This window comes from Sander vitreus, chromosome 17 (assembly GCF_031162955.1).
Source record: "Sander vitreus isolate 19-12246 chromosome 17, sanVit1, whole genome shotgun sequence".
NCBI classification, from domain to species: domain Eukaryota; kingdom Metazoa; phylum Chordata; class Actinopteri; order Perciformes; family Percidae; genus Sander; species Sander vitreus.
In genome coordinates this window covers 25804141-25831764 of record NC_135871.1, presented here as the reverse complement: position 1 = coordinate 25831764, position 27624 = coordinate 25804141, and the positions used below count along the sequence as shown (strand labels likewise).

At 41.1% G+C, this 27624-nt stretch overlaps 1 protein-coding gene across 5 annotated transcripts; it reads right to left on the bottom strand.

Moving 5' to 3' along the window:
- Positions 1-59: 59 nt before the first annotated feature.
- wipf1b (WAS/WASL interacting protein family, member 1b) lies at positions 60-25206 on the bottom strand. Of its 5 annotated transcripts, none has more exons than XM_078273001.1 (10): positions 25065-25206; positions 16161-16268; positions 5548-5650; positions 4583-4712; positions 4042-4209; positions 2921-3647; positions 2328-2428; positions 1925-2149; positions 857-970; positions 60-433 (listed from the first exon to the last, which is right to left on the bottom strand). In XM_078273001.1, the coding sequence occupies exons 3-10, from the start codon at positions 5605-5607 to the stop codon at positions 381-383; spliced, it is 1578 nt and encodes a 525-aa protein (XP_078129127.1). In that variant the 5' UTR covers positions 5608-5650; positions 16161-16268; positions 25065-25206; the 3' UTR covers positions 60-380. The 5 variants fall into 5 exon arrangements, with proteins under 5 accessions (XP_078129127.1, XP_078129128.1, XP_078129129.1 ...); XM_078273002.1 differs by lacking the exon at positions 25065-25206 and adding an exon at positions 24778-24887; XM_078273003.1 differs by lacking the exon at positions 25065-25206 and adding an exon at positions 12936-13111 and having other exon boundaries at positions 16161-16378.
- Between the last annotated feature and the right edge of the window lie 2418 nt (positions 25207-27624).

Here is a 27624-nt window from a genome sequence, read left to right as displayed (position 1 = left end):
TCATTTAAAAAAAATTTATATATATATTTTTTTATTTTTTTATTTATTTTTTATTTTTTTTACAGCATGGTTGTAAGACACATTTTTCCAAGTGCCTAAAGAGGGACAACTTTTCTTTCTTTTAATCTGAACAGAGTGTGCTGGAATATAAACAGGCTTTGGTCTGGCTACAGAGGTGCATAATGTCAACTCCACATTGTGAGTTTGTATTTTAACTTGGTCAACCATACTTCAGGTCCATTTTACATTTTGCAGTCCACAGATGAAACCACATGCCGCAGGTAAAAGCACAAAGAGCGCAACCGAGAGAGCGAAAGAGAGAGGCAGGTAGGGGAACAGCGAAAGTAGTTCCAGGGGTTGTGTTTGCTGCCACCTCTTCTTCACCTGGGTATAGGAGGAAGAGGGGGAGCTCCTCTCTCCTTTTTACCAGGTCCTGGAAAGAAACAAAGACACAGAGGAGTTAATATTTTCCTTAGCGTCCCAGAGTAGATTCAATGTTCTTCCACCAGGTGGCACTGTGTCCCAGTCCACCGGACTGTAGCTGTATTTACCTCGGACAGTACTATTCCATTTGTTTGTCTGTATTAACCAATTTAAACCTGTATATCAATATTGTGTAATGGTCAAATTGTGTAACTTCAGCTGTAATGATTTTCATGTTTAAACAAAAACATTGTGATTTTTATGGCTAATTTTACTGGTTGAGAAAACTTAGTGACTGTTGTCAAGCTGAAATTCAGGCTCTTTTTCTTAGTTCCTGGCAAACAATTTGGAGATATGAGATACAAGTTTTGTGTGTGTGTGTGTGTGTGCGCGTGTGTGTGTGTGTGTGTGTGTGCGCGTGTGTCGGTCTGACCTCTGCCGTCAGTCTTGCCAATATTGCTGGGGTAAGTCTTCTGGAAGTGCACATAGGGCTCAGGTGGAGGAAGGTCCGACACTGGATGGAAAGTGAACCGACTCTCCCACTCATCTGTTAATTGAGAGAAATAAAAAGGTCAGAGGGTCTGTCTCCACCACACTGACACAACTCCCATAATACAAGCACTCAGCACATCATGTTTCTCACATTAAACAGGATCTTTCTGATTTTGACACAAGGCAAAGACAGATAAGCAACATAATGAGAGCTCAAAGGGTTATTCTAGAACACAGTAACAGGAGTCAGCAGGTGCAGGGCAATTTGAAGAGAACTTAATACAAGAACGAAAATTAAGCAAGATAACCTAAAATTGTTCTTTTGGTGCCTATATCAGTTCCACATTTATCAAAATCAGAAGTGTTACCTGATTTCAACCAAAATTTCAACTTGTATTACTAAATTTACAGATTTCAGTCAGTAATTTAAAAGTTTGATACCCAGTACAACAAAGAATGTTTGTGTCTAAAATGTGTTTAAAAGCACTACAACGTCACAAAATGCAGGAAATACGATTAAAACCTGTCAGATTTTTCTGGAGCAGGACTTTTGGGACCCATTGTCACTTCTTGTCCGTACTGCCTTCCAAATCAAACTCACTCCCTTGCTTCAATGGGATAAAAACAACACAAACGGGAGGTGACTGGGTTTCTCTGCCATAGCTGAACACATTGGAACTCATGTTGTAAAAACAACACTGAGGGCAACGGATTTCTCTTCTAGAGACTGGGACAGAACAGTCTTAGAAAACGACATTCAATCCTTTACAAGGCATAGAGTTTATTATCTTCATACAAAGTTACCACCAGAAACATGTATTTATATATTAGACCCCTGTTTGGTTAAATTATAGGGTTTTTCTTTTCTTAAATGTACTTTATATGTGCTTTTGCTGCATCCCCCTCCTCCTCCATGTCACTCTCATACAGTATTTACAAGGCATTTTTGCCCCACAAATGGCATTGTGTACTCTTCATTCCCCCACAAATACTATACTATTTTACTCACCCTGTATCTGGCTGTGGTGAGAGTTTTGGAAGCCGTTACCCATGGGTGGTGGAGGAGGAGGGGCCCCTCCAATACCCGGCCTGTCTGGAGGGAGGGGAGGTCTACCGCCGGGTCCCCCACGAGGGGGCTCCGGGCCTGGCCGACCAACAGGAGAAGCAGCTGGTGACAACCTCACACTGCCCCCTCCCACACTACGACCTGAGGGAGGAGGTGGAGGAAGAGGCCCTTTGGAGATAGAAATAAAAACTGACATTAAAATGACCTTCCATCACAGATCCTGCATTCCCGTACAATATTCAGAGCGACTCCTGATGTGCAGGGTAAACGTTTTTTACTTTGGTTTTTCACATGGTTTGTATGCAGAGGTAACCCATAGTTCAATTAATCAATCAAGGCTGATCACCTGTGCGTGTGGAGGACGGGTTCCTTCCAAGAGATGGCGGTCTCTCGTTTGGTGGAGGTGGGAGAGGTCCTGTCCGACCAGTTGGTGGAGCTGGGCCATTGCTGACAAGGAGAAACAGAACTTTGTACTATACAATATTTGTGGTAAAACAAAAGGAAGAATATCACTATGGAAAGAGCCACACATTTCACCGTTGCTTCTAAAATGTCATTACAGCTTTGAAGAACAAACTGCTATATTTGAAATCAAATATACAGAATGAAATTCTGAGGTGGGACACACCTCACCTGCCTCAGCTCCACAATGGGCAGCTCCCCCCAAAAAGTAACTTTATTTTACCTGTGTCCAAACAACTTACGTTTTTTTTTAAAAGGGCACTGTTCTTTTTTTGTTAGAGAAGCTACAAGAAGAAGTTTGCATAATGTGCGAACTGCAGCAACACATAAGAGCTACTGAATGATGTATGCAAACGTTGACACAGCCGCCAACCAGAACATGCAGCATCCGATGCCTGATAGCAAATGCTGTGTACACGCCTGGCTTTAACGCAACTCATCCATTAACGGCAGAAACGAATAAAACATTACCCGTACCTGTTGAGTGATAGGTTCCTTTGGGGCAGACGAGGGGTGCTGTGGTCGTCCCCTCCAGCTGGGGAGGGCGGGAGAGGAGGGGGGCCCGGTCGGCCTGGCGGGAGAGGAGGCGCACCCCCACCCACTGAGGAACGAGGGGCAGGGGAGGAAGAGACAGAGGAGGAAGGCTTGGAGTTGACAGAGGGAGGAGGAGGGGGCACATCGCGGGGCATAGATGGCCGACGACCCCCCAGAGGAGCTGGTGGTGGGGGGGGTCGGTCGTCAGGAAGTGGAGGCCTCCCTCCAGGAGTGGGCGGTAAGGAGGGTCGGCTGCTGTTTGGGGGTGGAGGAGCAGGTGCAGAGAATCCTGGTCTTGGCCCAGTTGCGGAGCCTCCTGGTGGGGGAGGGAGAGGTCCGTGCCTCCCTGGTGAAACACTAGGAGGTGGAGGTCCGGAAGCTGGGCTGGGCCTGGGTCCTCCAGGAAGTGACGGCGGAGGTGGGCCCCCACGAGACTGGAAGCCCTGGTTTGGTCGAGGTGTGTTGGGTACAGGAGGAGGGGGGCCTCCTGGAGTGTCTTGTCTGGAGAAACTTGGCCGGCCCTTCGGAAGATCAGGGACGTTGCTACGGACAGCAGCAGGGGCCCCTGGGAGTTTAGGGGGGCCAGCGGCGCCTCCACCACCACCGAAGGGGGTGGGCCCACAAGAGCGGACTCCTGGTGGGAGCACGGGTCCTCGGCTGGGTCCTGAGTCTGGAGGAGAGAAAAGTTACAAAAATTAAAAAATAAATATTTTAAAAGATGTTACCAACTGCGGTGCTTTCTGTGTTGTTCATCATCATCATCATTATTATCCACCCATCCATTAGCTATACCCACTTATCATTGAGGGTCACAAAGGGGGGATGGAGCCATTAACAGCTGACATTGGGCGAGAGGCGGGGTACACCCTGGACAGGTCGCCAGTCAATCACAGGGTTGACACACAGAGACAGACAACCATTCAAACCTTATTAACCTAACCTGCACAACCAACCTTTGGACTGTGGAAGGAAACTGGAGCACCCGGTGGAAACCCACGCAGGCACGAGGAGAAAATGCAAACAACATTTTAAAAGTAACATTAAAAGTTAAAATTGTTCTTTACCATTTTTACCACTGTTTGCCGCAGATCTCAGTTTTGGCATCCCTCCTGCAAACAGGCCTCCTAAACCAGCAGGAGCCCCGCCACCTCCTCCTCCACCTCCTCCGCCGCCTCCGCCGCCTCCGCCGCCTCCACCGCCTCCACCGCCTCCACCGCCTCCTCCTTTGGGTTCTAAGGGGATGAACAAAAATGTTGAATGAACTGTTCATTTACAGGATACATTTTCTACATTTAATATATCCTGTCTTGCTGCACATTTGGATAAAGATTTGATTTGGGTATCCTGGCCAGTGGGGGTGCATTAATCATTGCATCTCACTAGTCCTTTAACCATCCCTCCATGAGTTTTTTTCCCCAGTAAACTATTATTATTTGCCTTAGGACAGTTTCATATTGTCTGTGTCTGTAGGTGTACTGGTTCATAGTGACTTATTGTTTTATTTGCCTGCTGTTGTTTTAATCTTAGCCATATGACTAAGTAAGTGTGACCAACCTGGCTGCAAAGATAGCAGTAATGAGTGTTGTTAAAGAGGTCTTGACTTACTGTCCAGTAAAGGTCCACTGCGGTCATTGGTAACAGTTTTTTTTAGTCTGGCGCCTTTAGAGATGTCAGACAACAGAGCATTCCTTCCAAGCTGCTCTGAACGTTTTAGATTTGGCTTCTCTGTGTTGGCCTGAAACACAAACACGCGTAGACAGTCACTATGACAGCGTAGAGCTGCAGAAAACACCCAGGAATAGGGAAAACATATCATCACATTGTGTGTTAAATCAATTTAAACTCTAATAGGGTTAGGGATGACAGAGTGTGTAGGTAAAACTGTGAATGAAAGACAACAGGAAGAGAGCGGAGAACACTTAAAGTGCTCATATTATGCTCACTTTCAGGTTCATAGTTGTATTTAGAGGTTATATATATATATATATATATACACACACACACACAATATAGTATGTACAATATAATATGTTGTACTGCACATTGCTGCAGCTCCTCTTTTCACCCTGTGTGTTGAGCTCTCTGTTTTAGCTACAGAGTGAGGCATCGCGCTTCTGTTCCATCTTTGTTGGGAATCGCACATGCGCAGTACCTAGGTAAGGACTACTAGCCAGTCAGAAGCAGAGTATGAGGGCGTGCCACACTCGCAGCTAGGCGAGCATTATAACGTGTGTTACAAAGTGACGCACGTCTGTCACGGAAGTAAAGGCTGGACTACAATAGAGCTGTTCGGAGCAGTTTGTGAACAGTGTTGGAGATGGTAAGTCCCTCTGGGGTGGACTTTGGGCTTTTTCACTTTATAAACCTATGACGTGCACAAAAAAGATATATAACACAATAAAGGAAAGGGAAAAAGCCAAAAAGCATAATATGAGCACTTTAAGATCACACAGTCAAAACAGGTAAAGATATGTTATAAGATGATTTATCCACAAGGTGTCTCTGCTGAGCGGGGTCAAGAGGACAGTATCTGTCTGGGGGCGGAAAGACAGACAGCTAGGATGACTTACAACAGCAAAGGTGGGAGGAGGTGGAGGCCCTGGGGGTGGTGGGGGAGGAGGGCCTGGCATCTTCCTCTCTCCACTTTACTCTATCTGCACTGGACGCCGCACCCTGGAGGAAAGATCACACACACACACACACACTTAATAAAATAGAGCAATATAAATTAGAAACTGGTATTGGGAGATGTTTTGGCAGATGCAGTGCTGACTGGGGTCCTTGTTGAGACAGTTCCAGGGTGTCCCCACAGTACAGACAGACAACAAAAATATTCTCAGATGGACATTTGTCATGCAAAACCTGCAGTGGTTCTCATGCTGTGTAGTGTGCACAGTGATTGACACATTTTGCTCACAGGAAGCAGTGGTCATAATTATTAATTTCACTTCCTTAAATACACGTTGGCTGTTTAAAAAACAAAACACCCACAAAGCAGCCGGACCAGACTCTGTCTCTCCCTCCACCTTGAAGCTCTGTGCTGATCAGCTGTCTCTGGTGTTCACAGACATCTTTAAACCTCACTGTAGACAGTCCACGTACCAGCCTGCTTCAAGTCCGCCGCCATCATCCCGGTCCCCAAGAAAACAAGGATCACAGGACTGAATGACCCGTCGCCCTGACCTCTGTGGTTATGAAGTCTTTTGAGTGCCTTGTTTTGTCACACCTCCAAACCCTCACAGACCCACTCCTGGACCCCCTGAAATTCACCTACAAATCCAACAGGTCTGTAGACGACGCAGTCAACATGGCCTGTTTGTGGACTTCAGCTCTGCCTTCAACAATGGCCTACAGGTGGGAGATTGACCACATGGTGACCTGGTGCAGTAAGAACAACCTGGAGCTAAACGCTCTAAATTCAGTGGAGACGGTTGTGGACGCAGCCCCACGCGCCCCCATCACCCTGGGTGACTCCTCAGTCAACACTGTGGACAGTCAACACTGTGAGTCATTCCGCTTCCGGGGCTCCATCATCTCCCAGGACCTTTTTTCAATTTCATTTATTTTATTTATAAAAATGACAATGCACATTGAGAGGATGAACTTCCTGCGGCAGCTGAAGAAGTGCAACCTGCCAAAGACTAGGTGCACTTCTACACTGCAATCACTGAGTCCATTCTCACATGCTCCATCACTATCTGGTACACTGCTGCCACCGGCAAGGACAAGGGCAGACCGCAGCTTATCATCTGCTCTGCTGAGAAGGGGATTGGCTGCAATCCCCCGTTTCTCCAGGACCCTGAGGCAGGTAGGAAGGATTGTAGCCGATTCCCTCTCACCCCAGACACAAACAGTTTGAACCCCTCCCCTCTGGCAGGAGGTTGAGGTCCAACAGGACCAAAACCTTACGCCACAAAAACAGTTTCTTCCCCTCTGCAGTCAGCCTCATTAACAAGGCCCCGGACCTCCACTGACATGGACTCTTAATCCTACATCCTGGGCTATATACACCTGGCCTCTGCACATTCTATATATCCTGAACTTTTGCATCAACGATGCCATGCTTATTGTTAAAGTCAAATTCATTGACACTGTTCACAGATATTTGTAAAGATAAACCTAACCTGTTAATCTGAATTATTTCAATTACCTGCAGGCCAACAGTTTCAGTTCTATAGCATTCACTGAACCCGTTTTATCTTTGGGGACAAGAACTAACTGCACTAAGACCACAGAGGTTAGTTCAGGTAAAATGCCATGAAATATATATGAAGCATATTAAAAACTCTCATGTACACACACACACACACACACACACACACACACACACACACACACACACACACACACACACACACACACACACACACACACACACACACACACACACACACACACACACACACTCTCCTCTAGGGGCCTCTTACTTCCTGTATGCTGCTGACAAACAGGAAGTCGCCACGCAGCTCCAGCACCGCAGTCATCCGGCTGCCAGGATGATAATATAAACCTCTACATCTGAGCTGCGCATCATTTTCACTTTCTATCTCTCAACCGTGCAGCACCCTCCCTGGTTCTCCTTCACACTGCATTTGTTTATCGACTTTATCTTCCTTCCTCCTTGTGCTCGCTCTCTTCATCTGTTTAGTGAATACATTTTGTAACTTCGTGTACACCGTCTTGACGTTCATCCTTGCATCCCCCATCAGCCATCTTTTCTCAGTCTCTGCCAGTTTCACCTGGTGACCTTTCATTGTCATCTAGTCTCAACTGTTCCTGCAACAACAAACTGCTGTGCACACAGAGCCGCGAGCATGGCTTTAAGTAGTAGTCTCAAAAGGCGTCAATATAATTCATATATAATATTTTTAGCTGAAATTCTGTATAGTATATATAAATGTGAACTTATGTAGATATCACATGATGCTGCTGCCTCTGTGATGCTGTTGAGTTAAACAACCAAGCAGTGTCCTACACAGACTAACATGCATTTTTTTTATAGCAATATCCAAACACTCTAACCTAACCCTAATACAGAATGTCCCACATACTAATAATTCATGGGCCAGTTAAGGTCTTATTACAGTAAAGACAAGCTGTCTACATTCATTGTTAATATGACCGTCAATAATTTCCCAATATGAACCATGATGGAAAAAAGCCACAAAAAATAAGCTTGAACACTGAATGAGACCCAATAAACAGGACAAGATGCACACAATGCCTCAGTGTTAGAGCTAAGACATACTATTTTTCATGGGTTAGGGGTTATGGACTAAGGCTATGGACGTGGGATGTCTGTGTGTGCCAACACTAAAGTAGAATACATAAAAAGCTTGAATAACAATAAGGGGAAGCTGAAGAACATGGAAAATAAGTCTGTGATTCCTACGTTACAGATTTGTAGAGACCACATTTCAATTGACAGATCAGTGAGGATTGAAACAGCAAGACTGAAGATTAAAGTCTGGCTTCACTCATTTACAAAAATCATGTACAAAATAAAGTGCCTAAAGTAATAGTACATACTATTCGTAATAATACACAGGCCCTGTAATTAAAACCCTCAGAGTTTTGAAATATTATAATTCAATTAAACATAAGCATACTCTACAGAATATAATATGAGAAGCCGCCAAGGCCAGAAATGAATACTTCACTTGCACATACATATATACTGGTACTAAACACTTGTGCACAGTGTTGAGCAAGTTACTTTAAAAAAGTAATTAGTTACAGTTACTTCTTCCAAAAAGTAACTAAATGTTTTATTCAGTTACAAATTATGAAAGTAACTAGTTACTTCAGAAAGTAACTATTGCGTTACTTTCAAGTACATTTTTAAATGCTCAAATGTGACCCCACCTCCACCTACCCCTCTTTAATGGAACTTAAAATACATGTGCATGTTCAATTATTCATGATAAATCTGAATATTATAATGAAATGGACACTTAATACAATACATTATTAACAGAAACAATGTACACAAATCTAAACTATTGTAATGTTGCTGTGGGACAAAGTGAGACTAGCCTCCAATCAAATGCCATGTATGTAGATATTATGTTTATATAGTGGATCGATACAAATAACACAACACCTCAACAGGCCACAACTGGGCAAAATTAAATGATGCTTGTTAAGCACTATACCAAAAATAAATAACAAATATATACAGTCTTTGTAGTGCAAATAAAGTAAGTGGCCTGATCTTTATACTTGTGCGCGTCGAGCCGTCGTGTGTGTGTGTGTGTGTGTGTGTGTGTATGTATGTGTGTGTGTGTGTGTGTGTGTGTGGAGTAGGTGATCGTGCGAGGGAGAAGTGAGAGAGTGACGGCCATTAGCTTTCGACCGAGTACCGACTCTAGAGTCATAGTGAGAGAAACAAAGTGTCTCCCCTGTTCTTTCTGACCACGCTGGAAAATCTGTAGCAGGAAAAGTTAACCGTCTCCTTGATTTCATAACGCCATACCCGTCTCTCTCTCGTTGACTGACTCGCTTGTGTTGTTCGTTGTGTGTCTGACTATGCGTGCTTTCGAACACCCGCCCAACTCTACCTCTGAATGGCTAACCATGACATTTTACTCAACCTCAGGCAATCGTCAGCATTTATGCGCTTGTGTCGTGCACTGCCCACTAACCAAGGAAGAACAGTAAAAAAAAGTATTTGCCTCTCGTCTCAGACTCAGAGATCTAGTTGGTCTGATGAAAAAAACAGCTTCAAATATAGTAACGCGCCGCATTTTTTGGCAGTAATGGTAACGGCGTTATTAAGATGGGAAGAGTAATCAATTAGATTACTCGTTACTGAAAAAAAGTAACGCCGTTGTTTATAACGCCGCTATTCCCATCACTGCTTGTGATATATACTTCACTTATGCTCAGTAAATGTAATACAACTTTTTTTCTGCCACATGGCATCGTTTTGTCATTGATTACATGCCACTTTGCAACACTGTAATACAACAGAGACCTTATTTATTGATATTGATTGATTTCAATATCGATCGATCCAAAACCAAAGATTCTTTTGTACCTTAAAATAATGTTTCCAAAATCGTTTCAGTGGTTCATTAACTCGTTCGAATGAGACATAAGAATAATGGTAATGGTAACAGTAATGACAATTCCGCTTCCAACCTGTAGGGGGACCGAAGAGGAAAAATGCTTTGGTGCCTACTATAAAAGGTGCTGGTTGACAAGCATAGACAGTAAAAGACGTTGACAAGTAGCTAATGCTTCTTATATACTGTCTATGTGCTTAGTGTTAGCTAATTCTTGGTGTGTAACATAAGATTACGACATCGTTCAACACGCTCAGTTATTTTTAGTATGATTGTTTTGACCACGGTTAACAACTCTGGGCTAACCCACACATTCATCAGTAACGTTAACTGTACAGATAGACGACTAATCTATAATGGTAATTTAGCCAGCTAGCACACCCCTGTCTGTCTGCCTCACTCTCCCGGCGCGGCAAGGATTCAGTCGGGATGAGAGCTGACAACAGCCCTGGGGACACGTCCACAGTCAGCCCCGAGCCAGCTAGCAGCCAGCTACTACCATTACAGCAATCCAAACCCGGTCAGCACTTAACTCCGGTCCTAAGGACGCTAACGGCAGTTTACTGAACCGTCGGGAAACAGATCCAGTCGCCCGCGTCAGAACAGCGGCCATTTGTAACGTTACACCTCCGTTAGCATTACCGGTGTTACCCCCCCCCCCCGCCCCTTTGCTTTTAGCCGTCTTTACAGTTAGCTAAATTTACCCGACAAAAGGGGGATAAGGCACCAAAACGACTAATACTAATAGTAATTTCAAGATTTGGTAGCACTGGATCTGGATGGGAAGGATAACTCTGGGAGTTGGAAGGGGTGTGTCGCGATTCTGCCTTCTCACTCCGCGACACAGGTTTGTGGCTCTGAGTGTCGCGATTTCGGTTTCATATCGCATATCGTTACAGCCCTATTGACTACTATTGTTTTCCACAGCTGCTGCAATGGATTTATTGATTACTTAACTTTCATAAAAAACATACTTATTTATCCGAACTCTGTGACGTTAACTTGAAGTTTCTACAACAAGGTGGCACACCAACCGCCAATAACATAAATGAAGAGGTTGAGACAGGTGGAGGCAAAATGCATTATGGCAGTCAATAATGCAGCTCAGGTAAAGCGGTCTCTTTGCTTACTCATAACTCCTTCTGTGATCAATCCATTGCAACAGCTGTGGAAAACAATAGTAGTCGAATATCAAAAACTGCCAGATGTAAAGTGCTGAGATGAAGTTGGGAAAAATAAGTATGTTGGCATGAAAGTTAAGTAAGCAATAAATAAGTCAGTAGGTTAGCAAATTGACATTCGGTTTTGGACTGGACTTGAACCCTGACCTCATGAGTGAAAGTCCTGTGTTTATGCACTCCACCATCCTCCCCAACCACTGACCTCATGCACATACATACATACATACATACATATGCACACATACATACTCACACATCTTATGCAAGTAAAGTACATATGTATGCGCAAGTGAAGTATCCATGTACAGTATGCACAACTAAAATATCCATGTATGCGCAATTGAAGTATATATGTATGTGCAAGTGAATTATATATGTATGCGCAAGTGAAGTATGCATGTATGTGCAAGTAAAGTATATATGTATGTGCAAGTAAAGTATATATGTATGCGCAAGTGAAGTATTCAATTTTGGCCTAGGTGGCTTCTCATAATATAATGATGAATTTCTACAGATTGAGGCTAGAATTTCTCAGGATACATGCCGGAGCTTTATGAATGGTTTGATGCCTACTCAACAGGCATCAAACCATTCATATACTAATCTTAAATTCAAGTAAGTCCAAACGTCACAATTTTATGTATAAAGCAGAGAAAAGTAGCCAGTTATTTTCATTTGTCAATCAGCAAGTATTACTCTTGTAACGACAATCACCAAGACACAATCCGTCAATATTTTTTAAGTCATATTTCAGTTAAGGCAAATGAAACAAACCTTGGTCAGGGTGAGGTTTTGGCTAATTAAGATAAATATTACCTGAACAGGAAAACGTCACTCACAACAGATAAGTTCTCCACAAAAGCTTGCAGTTGAAGCCGCACCGGCAGATTTTAAGATTTAAAGCCAAATGCACATGTGCATGTTTCCACTGTGCTGACAACTATAGATATTTCTATTTGGCCTCCTCCATGACTGAACCCTCTGTGGCAGGAACTTTTATCCACCACTTTATGCTGAGGGTACTCTATTGCATTTTAAAATATACTGACTATACTGAAAATATTATCTTAAAAGGGTAGTCGGATCGTCATGAGGGCCGAGACTGAAAACTGTCAAGTCTTCCTTTAGTCTATAAGGAAGTTTGTTTAAATATAACTGAGTTGCTTTCACAGTTTTGATCAGGATATAGAGAGCAGCACATCGACTCATTTCCTGCAGCAGTAATGAAATGACTGACACAACTGCAGATGTAAGACCAGTAATGGAAAAAAAAACCTCCTAGCTGACAGTTGTTACCCTCTGTAACAAAATATGTACAATGTTCTTCAAAATACAACCAAATGTAATGACTAAAAAACTGCAAACTGAGTCCATTTATGAGCCAACTGTCAGTTGGTGAGAGATTTGCTGATGATACTGAAGGAGCTCGGAGTGAATGCAGAAAGGAATAAACTTCTCTGGGCTGCGATTTCCTAGTAACCTTACCAAAAAGGCTCAGGGTGCTGCAAATGTTGGTATAATATGAAAATGGCTGGTGGATTTAAGACAAAAAATAATAATTTATTGAATGAATCAAATCTGAACATATGTGTCAGTGGCTTGTTGATCTTTACATTGTTAGTTCATTTCCTATCCTGGCCTGGGACACACATTCATACGGTTTGATAAAGTAACGTTACTTATTGGACTTTAACTTATGATTGCACTTACAATGACGAGCATAGCTGTCCTCAATTAAGGTCATTGTGTCGTCTCATCTCCGGTTTTTCCTGCATCCACCGTGTGTGATTGTGTGTGTTTGTGCGCACGTCAGTCGCGGGGGGAACTGAGCAGCCCCTCCCGCTGCAGAGAGCCGACAGGATTGAAACAGCAGCCGCATTCAGCGACTTTAGAGAGAAAAAAACATTACAGCGTACATTAATGTTAAAATGTATACAGGTTGGCAGGACGGTCTGAAATGTTCTCTTGCTCGTCTTTCGCTGTACGTTTTGTTGGTAAATGTGAGATGTTCGAGTCAGTCACACACGTCTCGTCTTCATCAGAAACAAGGAACTGATCAACTGGCCGTTCTCACTCCCGCTTGGTCATTGGCTCTCAGAGTCACATACTGACGGCACGTGGGACTGCTGGGATTGGTTGAAGTCGCGGGAAACTTCAGGTTATTGGTCAAATTTGCGGAAAAGTTGCGGTGATTGGTCAAAATTGCGAGTCGCACCAAATTCGCGGTGATTGGTTGAATTCACATGAATTGGCGCGATCGTGACATCGCCAAATCCTGGAGGGACTGTTTATTGGCATGTCAAAAAAAATACATCTGTGTTGCCAAAGTATAAGAACAAACATACATATAAACAACAACAAGGAGTAAATACATCAGATATAATAATACAAGTGAACAGGATAATTATATAACTCTCTCTCTCTGAGCATTCACAATGACCCCTTTGACAGACAAAGAGAGTTAGAGGGGGAGAAAGTGAAAGCAATATGAGGTTGTGGATCTTTTGAAGAGACTGTCATCTCACACACACACACACACACACACACACACACACGCACGCACGCACGCACGCTAGCATATGTTTCAGTTTAAAATGGTCATAAAAAGGCTTCTTCATCCTGCCACTATACCTGCTGTGCTCCTCAACCTCATTAGAGTTACTGCACACGCAAGCACACACTCACACATTCAGTCATGCATGCACGCACTTGACATTTTGGAGGCTATTTCGAGTAAAATATCACAGCTTCAGTATCACAGCTTGACCAACAGACATTGTCCGTGTGTCTCCATCATTGTTGGCTTATTTGAGAAACGCTGATCTTAAATCCAAATTGCCGTGTTTACACTGGCAAAATGCTCACTTTATGACACAAAGCCATATGTCATATTGACTTAGGCTGCTGCGGTGTGTGGTGGGAAAAGCCTTGTTCACTCCCAATACCATCCCTCCACCAGGTTAGAGAGCACCAGGTTTTAGATTCCTGTGCAAAACTGGGTTAGAGAGAGATATAAAAAAAAAAAAAAAAAATCACAGGTAAAATTATAAAATAAACATTCAAAATCAGCAGCTGAAGCGTAACTATAAAAAATTATCTTAGGAAAGTAGCTTAGAATAACTAAAAAAAAAGATTCAATGGTTCAACGTAGAAACATGTTGTGGTTTTTACAGGGGTGATGGTGGGTGGTAGTGGGTATATCATTAAGTGAAAAACCTGCCATCACTTTTGACTCAACTCCACCCAAACTCTCAACAACACAGCTCAATAGTTAACGTTAAGGTTCCAGAAACGAGACAAATCAAACCCACCTTGTGTAATTCAACAATTAACAACATTTAAATACAATATATCTATGTCTGCCTCCTCCGGAGATTATCAAGAAAAATTCAGTGCTGCTCGTCATTACAAAAGTTCCAAATCTGAGTTGATCGTGAACATGAGATAGTGCTAAAAGGTCATTTTAGCCTTTTTGAATGTAGCCCAGTGTAGTAATAAATGTGTCGGCTGTGCAGGAACAGTGCTGAGTGGCTAAGCTAACATCCTGTTATGTGTTCACATGCACATGCTCACACATGCGCGCGCACACACACACACACACACACACACACAGTTCTATTGCTCTTGTTTTAGACTTCGACTCAGCAGGTTATTTTTACCTTTCTTCAAATAAAGAAGTTAATGCTGAATACATTTTGTAACGGAAACATTCCCAGATGAGTGTCTTCTGTAGAAAAGCCCCTGTGTATTTGTTTTATTACTTAACTGAGGGATTTATTTTTGAAAAGGATTGTGTGTGTGTGTGTGTGTGTGTGTGTGTGTGTGTGTGTGTGTGTGTGTGTGTGTGTGTGTGTGTTTCCTTGATATGTGTGCTGTGTGACCAGATGTGACTTAAGTATGTTTAAATATGAACATGAATATGAAAGTTTCAGCAGACTAGAATAGGTCCCCTGCATACATTTATTACAGATTCTTCTAAAAGTTACCAGACCTGCAGCCCTGGCAGATCAAATCACTGAGCAATATGTCATTTAATCACCTTCCACGTTTCTCTGTGGTTTCCCTCAATGGCATAAACTGTCTTCCTCTAAACAAGACAACAATGCTGATCTTCAGGAGGGAAATGTTGATTAACATCTGTGGAGCGGGGCGTTAGTTAAGAACTGTCTCTTTAAGGACTGATAATCACGGTTCAAAATTTACTTTTCATCCACCAGCCAAATGGCTAGTGAATGTTCAGATTTTACCAGCCACTCAATAGATTACCATTGTTCTTCTTTGGCAGGTAAGTGAAGCACAGCTACCAGCCACTTGCATATTTCACCAGCATTTGGCTGCTGGATAATGCCCATTTTGAACCCTGCTGATCATTTATCACCAGACCTTACCATAATCACACTTTTTTTATTTAGCTTGACAGACACATTCACAGGCTGTTTATGAACAAGGACACCCTGCTCTGTAATGGAATAGGAAGCTTGAATAGGCAAAGCAATATTCCCATTTCTCACCTTATCATAGAGTTGATGGAGCTACTAAGTGTATTGTGTCTGGTCTGAGTAAAGTTTCCCAGTCCATACTCACTTCAAACTTTTGTCATGTTAGCATTTGAAAAACCAACCGACTGCATCGTAGAAATAGCTGCAGATACATTTTCCTTCAATCAACTAAATGATTAATCACCTTATCCTTTCAGCTTTACACACAGAAAACAAGTTCACTTGGTTTTAAACAAGGCTGGGCTGCAGTCCTCCAATACACTGCAGCAATACATCAGCAGTCTGTTTTAACACATCATTTCATCATAACCACATCGCAAAAGGAAAAAATGACTGAATGTTTTTTGTCACCAAAAGACACCGCTCCAAAATGTTTTTGTTCTACTTCTACAACATGGTCAAAATAAATCTCTAAGTGGCAAAAAAATATACTTACTCAATCTGTGTCCATAGAAGAATCAGCAGTATGTTCAGAAGACAGTAGAAAAAGCACCTTAGTTCATTCCTCATAAAAATGCAAAATTTGAAGAGCAGCCACATACAGCTGTAAACAGAAAAAAGCGGAAGATTAGCATTATCTAAAAATCTTAAAAAAACATTTGCTCCAAGTACAACTTCTTGATTCTTCTTCCTGTAAACACACATTCAGAGAAGTTCCACTTCAAAACCTTATATACAGCACACGCCACTTCCTCTTTTTCAGTTCCCCACCTGGGGAGGTTTTACAACATGGGGGAAATATAAATCCACCCTATGTCAGGTATCATTATGTGGAGATCATTGCAGTCATTCAAGTAGCAGTCTAACAAAATAGATATATAGCCAGAATGCTGTGTACAAAGCTGAACAATGCCCTAAATTATATCCGCTTATAATTAATAAAAAAGCTTTACATTTACATCTTTTTTTATTTTAACAGATTTACAGCACATAGTTACATAAAATACAAATAAAATATATACAAAAATAGGCGTAACCAGTGACAAATGCATTAACTCAAAGACAACAACTGATTGCAAACTTCATTGTTGTTTTATTTGTTATTATAAATAGATTTTTTTTTTTTTTTTTAAAACTTTAAACACACTAATGCACCAGTATTGCCATGGATGACAAAACTACAGCCAATGCATGTTTTCATGTCAAATTCATAGACATTCTTCTCAAAGACGTTATTTGCTTTGAAAGGTGCAGACATCCGCTGGACCAAACAGCAACGAGATGATCCGTGGTCATCGTCTTCATCATTTACTTTCAATTTAATCAAAATCCGATAGGTTGCTGTTGTTTTTGGGACATTTTGACATTGAATTACTATACACGTCAGATAAACCATGCATCACCTAATCAAATGTCAGTGATATGACATGATTGATTACACACTCTACTACACAGGAAAGAAAAAGAGAACCCATAATGTTAAAAGAGACACGATGAGCAAAGAAGTGACTGTTCACTCATCTGGTTTTTTTTTTACCATGAGAAACAGTGACCATTGATTATCATTTGACGACTGTGTATGAAAACATGCACACACTGTCGACCACAATGGAGAAGTAAAAGACGAATAGAAAGAGGCAGAGTGTTTCAGTATTCTGTACTTCTAAATTGCATTGGTTTCTATTCAAATTTCTCATTTAGTTGGAATTCATCGACGTCAGAAAGTGGATTTCCTTGCATGCATTTTGAAATATATTAGACATGACAAGGCCTTCAAACATCACGTTAAAAGAAATACTAAACTTTACAAAAAAGGAAAAAAGCCATTCCCTCTGGTTTATTGAGAGAAAATAAAGAACGGCTTATGTATAACTACAAGTGAATTGATCCCAGCCCCTAAAGCTGCTGGACGAAAGGGTTAGCATAGCTCCACAGCAGCCACTTCCTGTGCTCTCCGTGTCACATTTCCTGCCTCGCAACACAGTCAGTGGCGGCCTGCCAACCCACCATCGGCTGCACTTCAATACTCTCTCTCGTCTCCTCTCTCTAGCCAACGGCGGCACCAGAGCTGGGTCTTAACGAGACACCTTGGCTTTCTCCCCTGTACTCAGCTGTTTTTCTTTACCAGGCTCTAGTCTCCAGGGAGGGAGGGGGAAAACGTGTCTGAGCTGGTACTTCAGTTAACCATAAAAAGGGCCAGTGTTCCCCACAGAGGCCATTAAAATTGGCTACTGCATCAAGAAAAACATGCTCACACTGTTAAGTCAGCACCTAGCCTCGGCACAAAACAAATGTGCACCAGGAACTTAATGTAAGCTACAAGAGCCTTTTGAGTCATTGCATGTACTGGAACTGATACTGGTAAAAATGACTGAGAATGAAATGAACATCCAAAAGCAAAACATAATTCCACATCCGCTTAAAAAGGTTAAAAAAAACTAACGTTTATTTCTCGTAAATCAGTTGTTTCCAAAATCACGGCACTTACCATTATTGTATTGTTAAAAATATAGAACGAGACAGCCCAAATGTCAAATCTTCAATCGATTAAGAGTCAGAATGTTCCGTTTTTGTTGATTGAACTAGAGCTGCAACGATAAGTCCATTAGTCGACCGACGGAAAAAGAATAGGCAAATATTTTGATCATCGATTTTTCATGCAAATTGACAGAAAAGTCTGTTTTCAGCCCCCATTTGCTTTTCTTTTTTTAATATATTAAAACAAAATATCTTTGGGTTTTGGACTGACAAAACAAGACATTTGAAGACATCAACCATTCACTTTGAGAAACTGGGATGGACATTTTCTGACATTTTAGAGACCAAACGATTCATCCAGAAAATAATCGTCAGATTAATCGATAACGAAAATAATTGTTAGTTGCAGCCCTACTGTAGATTGAATCAATTCAATCAATTTTGAGATGGCAGAAGCAGAGATGTCAAGCAATCATTATTGTATTCACTGTCTGTGACTTTTTGCTGAAATGCAGTTTTCTTTTTTTGGTATGATGCATGAGATGAATCAATAAGTCAGCTTTAAAAAGAAATAGTGCGACATTTATGGAAATACACCCAGTAACTTTGTGGCAGAGAGTTGGATAAGAAGACCACATTCACAACTTCACACTTTGGTTTTTGTATGGAAAAAACTGACGAGATATAACTAATAATTAGTGAGCTTTAAAAAAAAAGGTGCTAGAAGGCAGATTTTGTTACATTTTGACAAAGCCAGTCCAGTTCCAGTCTTTGTGCTAAGCTAACCGTCTGCTGGCTGTAGCTTCATTAACTGACAGATATGAGAGTGGAATTGATAGCAGAGGCAACTTTTGAAAAATATCAAACTACTTCTTTAACACAAGTATGACTAGGGCTGTAATCTCCCAGTCGACTAGTCGATTTATTGGTCGATACGTTCTGGCTCGACCAAAATTGTGATTGGTCGATTTTTTGCCGTGTTAAATTCTCTTTTTTTATTTTTATTTTTTTATTATTATTTTTTGCCATGTTAATTTCATCAGGTGGAAAGCACTAATTGCTAACGGGGGTGTTTTCAGAGCACCCCACATGATGCAACACTGTCAGAGTTGACAGACAGACTCGAGTGTGTCATTTCAGTGCAAAATAATTAGGTTAAAAAATGATTTAATATACTGCAAATAGCCTACAAGTTTTTTATGTTTATTTATAATTAATTTAGTGTTTTTTTTAATTTTACTGTGCAGCTAATTAATCTTTTTCTTTTTTCTTTGCCCCCCCCCCCCGCAGTTGATTTTTAGTTGAGATTTCAGGACTTCAATCGACCAAGATTTTCTTTGGTTGATTACAGCCCTAAGTATGACATCACAATTTGTATTTTCAGGCCAACAAAAGGACACTTGCAGAGGTACAAATAAGGTTGTTGACTGAATCATTATGTAATGTGGAAAGGGCAAAAATATCAAATATCCTTCCATCTCAGGTCTATATGTTTCTACAGTTTCCACCATATCAAAACTACAGCCTGATGCCCAACAGGGTTGCCAGGTTGTGTCTTAATATTTTCAATACTTCCTCTTTGTCATCCATTGACATCACCATCAGTCCCTGTGTCTCAACAGACTATGAAGTAATGTCATCGGCTTTAAAAGTTTCTTAGCGTTTTCTCAATACTGAACCTGGACTGGGGCAGTCTGACTCCACATCATAAACAGAGGTCTAAAAGGGCAACATTCATTAGATTCGTTATCCTAATCGACTCCAAAAAGGAGACTAAAGACAGGAGAAGAGAACTGATATGTCCCCCATCCTGTCATCATGTCATAGTCACATGAACATTAGTTGCAGCTCGCCTGCAGGCTAGTCAGTCACTTAAGATGCTTTGTGATCACACATCACACCACATATGACTCATATACTGTAGGCCAAAGCAGAGATGCAACAAAGCGTCCTTCAAGTGCTTGGACTGTGTGAAAACTACAAAAAAGTTGAATTCTAATGCCAAGAAACAGTCATTTTACTGTGTGAATATATCAGCTTCTCTCTGGCTGTGCTTAAAGCTTTCAAACTGAGAATTTATTAGACTATATTCACTATAGTCATTTTACTTGTATATTTAAATAACGAGATGTTATAATTCAAAGGGTGGGGCAAAATTAATAAAATATAGTTACATAATATGAAGCTCAGTGCAAATTCTTTCAGGAAGACTTCTATAGTACTTCAACCACCATTATCTCTCCCTAAAACTATTCGGCTGTTAAGAGGCCACTTTTCAGTAAACCAACCAGAATTGGCCAAGAAATTCATGATCCAATCACAGCATGACATCCTGCTTTAAATGTCTTCTCTCCTTGCTATCAGCTGTGCTTTCAGGCAAACGTGCAACCCCCCTCCTCCCCTTCCACCTCCGGGCATCGTCAACCACAGCAACCTGAGCCCCTTTCCGGCAGACAGGTCGTCAGTTCAGTCTCCGGTTTCCCTCTCCACCATCACCAGTGTCTAGGCTCCATCGGGGGGAATATGTCTGGCTTCTCTACCCCTTTAAAATTCTTTTAACGATGGAGTCTAATCCCCAAAGACTCTGTACATTTCATATTATGCTTATGTACAATAAATCTTTGCATATCTGCAACAAAGTCTCTCCTGATTGAAATGGTAAATTTCAAAATTTTCGGAAACTTAACCTTCTTTTTCAGTTTTTTAAGGTTTCACCAAGTCAAATTTAAGACTTTTTAAGACCTTTTTAACATCATTATGAATTTAAGTAAAAATTAACACTTATCACATCAGCTAAGCCCTTAATTCAGTTTTTTCAAGCCAAGTATCGCTAAACTTACACTTCCCCACAGCTGAAGAATAAAATCTGTTTTATGTCTGTGGTACGATCCCAAAGAGACTCAATAACACGAAAGCTGATTGGCTGCAATAGAAGTTGCATGTTGGTCTCATTTGTAGTCGTAATACAGTGAAATTATATTTGCACTAGTGAAAGAAAGAACTACAACACCACGGAATAAATAAAAAAATTAAAAATTAAAATAAAAGAGCATTAGAGGTAGTGTTACATGGACGTAGGAAAATTAAGACCGGTTTAAAATTATTTAAGACCTAGAACACAATACTGCAGCGAATTTAAGGCCTAACATTTTGGAATTTTTGATTTTTTAAGACTTTTTAAGACCCCGTGGAAACCCTGTTTTTACACGTTTACTCATGTAGTAAAAATGTAGTGGTGGTATAGGGAAAAATTGAGCAACAACCACATCCTTCTGGTATTCATATCTTTTTCAATGTTAATTCATTAGCATTTGTTTTATGACTTTCAGACATATTGGCCACATACATCATTTGTGTTTAAATTATGGCTGTGGCTGTTGGTGACTTTGACCGGTTGCATTCACAACACATGAGGCACATGGTCATGAGTTTCAGTGTTGGATGGACAGAGAGATGTCAGGATCACATGCTTTACACAGGAAACTGCTGAGGACAAAGAGGGAGCACAGTGTTGCATTATGTTTCTACTACTACTACCCACGCGCGCTAAACAAATGCACATGCTATCCTCTGACCGTAAAACATGCTTTAGTAGTGTTGCAATTCTCTTTATGGGTTACCTGTAAAGGTAACCCGAAATGATGAATTCAATTCAAGAGAAGACACAAGATATCAGGGCTGCAACTAACGCTTATTTAACGAGAACTAGAAAATATTCACATTTAAGAAGCTGGAATCAGAGATTTGACTCAAAATGACTCAAATCGATGATCAAAATTGTTTTGGCGATTAATTTAATAGTTGACAGCTAATTGATTAATCTTTGCAGCTCTGCATGATATATTTGAATGAATTGAAGAGCGGGGAGACGTGGCTGAGATTCACCCAGCCCCCTCACTTCCTAACCAACACAGGGTTCGTCCCACTGAGCTCCCGAGGAATGCCAAGAACTCACAGCTTCAAAAAACCAAAACTAGTTCTGTGACAAAGCCCATGAAGAGAGAACACAACCAGAGGCAACATGATCACGTAAACAAGGCTCTCCTCTGCTGTGCAATGTCCAAAACTTCTCATGAAAACCTAACATAAACTGATGAGATCCAAGAACTGAATCTGCACAGAGCCTCTGCTGGGTGGCAGCCAGCACAGGAACCAGCTCAGTCCAAAATATGAAGAAAGACACGCAGACCACAAGTCTATACATAGATTCCTTATTATTGCATGTTATTCCTCTAAAAGAGCTTGATAAGGTCAACTCACAGCACAGGATGTGGAGAAACATGGACATAGCATTAGTTGTGTCACCCATAGGTTTCTATAGGGACTTTTTTGTGGCCTGATATAAGGTTTAGGTCAAAGCACCACCATGCAACCACCATGGCTGAGCATAAGCTGAAAAACCTGTCAACCAGGGAAAACACATGGTTGTTCCTGCATAGAGGAATTTTTGGCACCCCCCCAAAGAGGTTTTAGACAGCGCCAAAGGAAGATCACAAGCTCCTAAACGTCTTTGACTTCCAGCAGTCAACTCCCCTCCCCTCTCTCTGATATATGGCATCAGTAACACATTTAGACAGTTTCATAACTGGTTGAGAACTTCTTGTAGTCCCGGTAAATAGTTGTCCACTTCCGTGTTTTGGTGCAGTTGATCCTTTTCCTTTTACATTTGAGATTTTTCACATATACACACACATACATACATATATAAAAAAGACATTTTCACCATAAAATGGTGCGTAAAAATGCATCAGTATGCAAGAAATGAAGTCAGGGACGCTCAAAATTTCCTGGAGAGAGACACCCAGACCCAACGCTTAATATGTGTCCCCCCCTCCCAATGGCCCATTCTGAGCCAGTAGAAAGCCTGAAACACAACCCAAAACATTCCCATCTTTTGCTTTAAGATCCTCTTACAGTAAGTTTCAACATCCTCACAAAGACATATGATGAAGTGAAATTAGTTGCTAACTTCTTGTGGGAAAAAATAAAGTAACTTTATGTAAAAGGTAGTAGCTGGAAGTGGCAGTATCTCCTCCTGGTTCCTCATGTCACAAACTAAAGCCCACACTTCTCATGATGAGCAGGCCAGACACCCACATAGCAATAAAAACGGCATCTTTTAGTGGCTGTTGGTGCTGAACAAGGCTCAGTGAGACCTCCAGAGAATTTATGGCAGTGCACAACAACATCTTTGTTCATTTTTAAAGGGATACATCTACTTAATTGAACGAAGCATATTAGCATTTGTAAAAGTGAACACGAAACATACTGACAAACTAACAGTGACTAACTGTACTGAACACGTAACACAAATGTCAATATAGTCACACCCTTGTCAGTCAAAACTCCACTTAAGCCTATTTATGACCAAACACATACTTAAGGTCCAATGTGTGGGAATCTACTGTTGAGATCATATATCGCAATCAACTCTCTCGCGCCACGCAGTTCAAAGTACGTATTACAGCTACGGTAGCCTTCACGCTTCAAAAAGCCGGTCTCTTGCTCTTTTCAATATCCCTTTTTCTTTTTCTGGGCGAAGAAGACTCCTGCTCCTGAAATTTGGATTTTGAATACGTGTGGTTCTCAATGTTTCCTTCTTCAAGCTTACCGGGGCCGGGAAGCTACGATACCCGTTAGCAGCATTAGCAGCACCAGTGAGTTTATCATGTGACAGCGAAAACACGAAAGACGGAGCAGTATGTCCTGTATGTCCCTTACCGGCTAACGTATTTCAAGATGGCGCATGAATATGGAGCGTTTAGCCAAGTTCATGCGAATGCAAACGTAACATTTCAAGCCAAAAGGAATACTTGGAATTGATGGTGGTGGTAAATATTCATGAAAAAGGACAAGTTTGTGAACGGGCAACACAGATTTTGATAATGAACAACTAAACACGTTACACACTGGACCTTTAACTTGTGTAAATCAATTTTAGTCATCATGATTCTCTCTGTTAGAAGATGAGTGGACAGACCTCCGAAGAGGAAAGCAGTTGCATTATTCTGTTGCCCATCTTAGTGCCATATTGGCATATGTGTAAACTCTGAATTCCTCCATTCAAAACAAGCAGTTGTCTATAAACTTAATGTTTACAGAAGTAGCTCAGCCTTGGAGTGTTAGTCTATGTAAGTGCATGGACTGAGAGTGAGTGCTTAGAGCCAAATAGCATTCTGTCAAACAGGTTGGGAACACACACACACACACACACACACACACACACACACACACACAAATTACTTTTCCTTAACTTTCTGACTTTATGTCATTAATGATGTGAATGAAATGTCCAGCTGAAGTCAAGAGCATGTCTTAGTGTGCGCGTGTGTGTGTGTGTGTGTGTGTGTGTGTGTGTGTGTGTAACCACCAGTGGTCCCTACTCCCTACAAAGCTCTTTGAAAAGAAAACCCAAATATGTGAAAACACAGTCCGTTTCCCCAGCTATTTCTCTAGGCTACTCTCTCCTAATGGAAAAAAAAACACACAACTCAAAACACATGCCTTATTATGTTCATCTTGACAACATGTGACAAGCTACATCCTCACAACACAGTAGTTTATGAAAAAAAAACAAAAAACGTTAATACAAGACTCACATTGACCATCAATTGTGGGTGGAAAAAAGGACAAACCTTGGCCTGTTGCCAAAACCCCTGCCAGAGCCCTGTACCAGTTTCCAAGACGTTTGTAACCGACTAAATGCCTCTTTAGACGGCGAAGTAAACAGTCCGTCTCAATTCGTTCGCCATCACTGCTGGACTCAGTCCCAGCTGCTTTCTGGAAGATGACAACTTCTTTTTTTGCTTGTAAAACCGAACTCGGGTGTCACGGTTTCCGCTTCACTGAAGCTATTTCCCACACACGCACACAAACCCAAAACTTAGACCTTAGAACTTCAGATAACGTTTGCTTGACGTACCTCTGTAAGTATGAAATGCCGTGCACGGCTAATATTCTTCCATCGAGCGTGAATATGCTGTGGTCGGGGTTGATGAGCTCTGTGCAGCCAATCCTGAAGTTTGCAGAGGACTGGCAGGCAGACAGACCGGCCAGCTAAACTGGCCTCATCCAGAGCCGTACATACACGGGGTTGGGATAAGTCTCCATGTCAGGAAATAATGTTACATTCAGATGTACGAAGACATCCTGAGTAATATACAATATCAGTTCTCTACGTACAATATAAAACAACAAAACTGTTTTTATATCTATGGGTGAAACTAACTTTTTATAGGCCTAATATTGTAACAAATGGATACATATGTATCAAATTATTTTAGGTTTATTTTTTATAATAACTTTAGCTATTTCTATGTCCTAGTTTTTAGAAGCTCTTTGCATAGCAACAGATCAGAAGATTTCTTTTTACATGTTGCTAAGCAACAGTATCATCTAACATCGTCAGAACTTGCCCCCCTGAAAACAACTCAACCTTCTAACAATCATCTATAATTTGTCCCTGTCTAGCCCTAAATCATGGCCACCTCCCATTCAAGATAGCTAAATGTAAAAAAAAGTAGGCTACAGATTATTGTAGGTATATTATATATCGTATGTAGGCTAAGTATAAGTATCCTGTATTTTGTGGTGTTTGTCAGTACCATACATTTTGAAAAGTTTCACTCTGAGCTGGCTTCTTGTTCCTCTTCCCCCTCTGATGACATGTTTGGTTGACTAAACCCTGTGTATGCACGGCTCTGGCTTCGGCTAATGCAGCTGTGCCGGCTGGGTCTTTTATCCGGGGTTTTAGCAGTGATGCAATGTTTCCAGATGTGGAACAAGAAAGTCTAACCTAAGGAACAACAATTTTTCCAACCTAAAAATAATATGTATATATTTATAATTGGGTTACAAATTAATGTATTTATGCCCACAATCACTAAACTGGGGCATTTGGACAAGAGTGGCCCCAAATAGCTTCCAGAGTCAAGATTAACAGTGGGATTACATAACCATCTTGTATTGTATTTCCTACAATAAGGCTACATAATAAACACGTGCCAGTGTGTTTATTGTGAGTTAATATATAATTAAAATTATATTTATTTGGCAGACATTTAACCTCAATAGGAACAAGAGCTAAATATTAAATTCCTATAATTTGTTTAGAGTGCTAGGCTTCTGTGAGTAAACCTGTCTAAGTAAAAGTGACATTTTAGAGTGAGTAATCACTTTCACTATCTCCTATTGTGTGTATAACTTACATACACAACCCGCTATGTTATCCAAGTAATGAAAGATTTGTGGCAGTAATACTTTCTTCATTTGTGTAGATTAAGATCTTAATGAGCTTGTCTGGTTGAACACGATTAAAAGAAAGGTGCTTAGGTGCTTGGTGAGGTGGGAGTGGGTGGACAAGCATGTTGGACGACTCTGTGCTGTGGTTTGTTGTGCCAGATTGCCTCCTCAAATCTGATGGACAGAGACTTCTCATTATCAGCCCCCTCCACTGAATTTGCAGGGACAGGATAAGAGCGCTTCCTGCTGGATGAACGCAAACATTAAAATAAGCTAATAGGTTACTGCATTTTTCACAATACCACCACTATCTACAGCCTTGAAAATAACCATACAGTTGACTCAAGTCCTCTCTGACAGGGTCTACTTCTTTGAACTGATTGCACAATATATTACAAATTAGTCTAAATTCCCCTCTTTCAGCTGCAGCTGATTCAGAACGCTGCTGCCCGAGTCCTCACTAAGACCAAGAGAGTGGATCACATCACTCCAGTTCTGAAGTCTCTACACTGGCTTCCAGTGCCTCAAAGAATTTATTTCAAAATACTTTTGCTGGTTTATAAATCACTAAACGGTTTAAGGCCAAAATACATTTCTGATCTGCTACTACACTATGACCCACCCAGACCTCTCAGGTGGTCTGGGACAGGTCTGCTTGTTGTCCCCAGAGTCAGAACTAAACGGGGGGAAGCAGCGCTTAGTTTTTATGCTCCACATATCTGGAACAAACTCCCAGAAAACCGCAGGTCTGCTGCAACTCTCAGTTCTTTTAAATCAAGGCTGAAGACCTCTCTTTTTGATGTTGCCTTTCTTTAAATAACTGTTCATTTCTTATACTGAAGTTGCATTGTTGACACTGTATGACAATCTATATATGCATATAAAGAGAAATTCCTATTTTATCTGCTTTTATATATTTAACTGTTTCAACTGCTCTTTAATGTTTAATTTCTTATACTGCACTGTAACTTTTATTCTCGTATTTTATGTTTTTAATTTTTTAATCTGTTTTCATGTAAAGCACTTTGAATTGCCCTATTACTGAAATGTGTTATACAAATAAAGCTGCCTTGCCTAAAACAGCTCTGGGCCTGTGCAGATAAATCAGACTTTTAATATATATATCTATATATACAGTACTGTCCAAAAGTCTGAGGCAGGGGTGAAAAAATGCTGTAAACTAAGAATGCTTTCCAAAAAAGATAAATAATGATTGTTTATGTTGATCAATTTACAAAATG

Excerpts from the sequence above, each read along its gene's own strand:
- wipf1b (XM_078273001.1), bottom strand. The coding sequence starts at position 5,607 with ATGCCAGGCCCTCCTCCCCCACCACCCCCAGGGCCTCCACCTCCTCCC. Across the intron at positions 4,210-4,582 it reads CAGTGGACCTTTACTGGACA|AACCCAAAGGAGGAGGCGGT; the intron begins GTAAGTCAAGAC and ends TCATCCCCTTAG. Across the intron at positions 971-1,924 it reads TCACCACAGCCAGATACAGG|ATGAGTGGGAGAGTCGGTTC; the intron begins GTGAGTAAAATA and ends CTCAATTAACAG.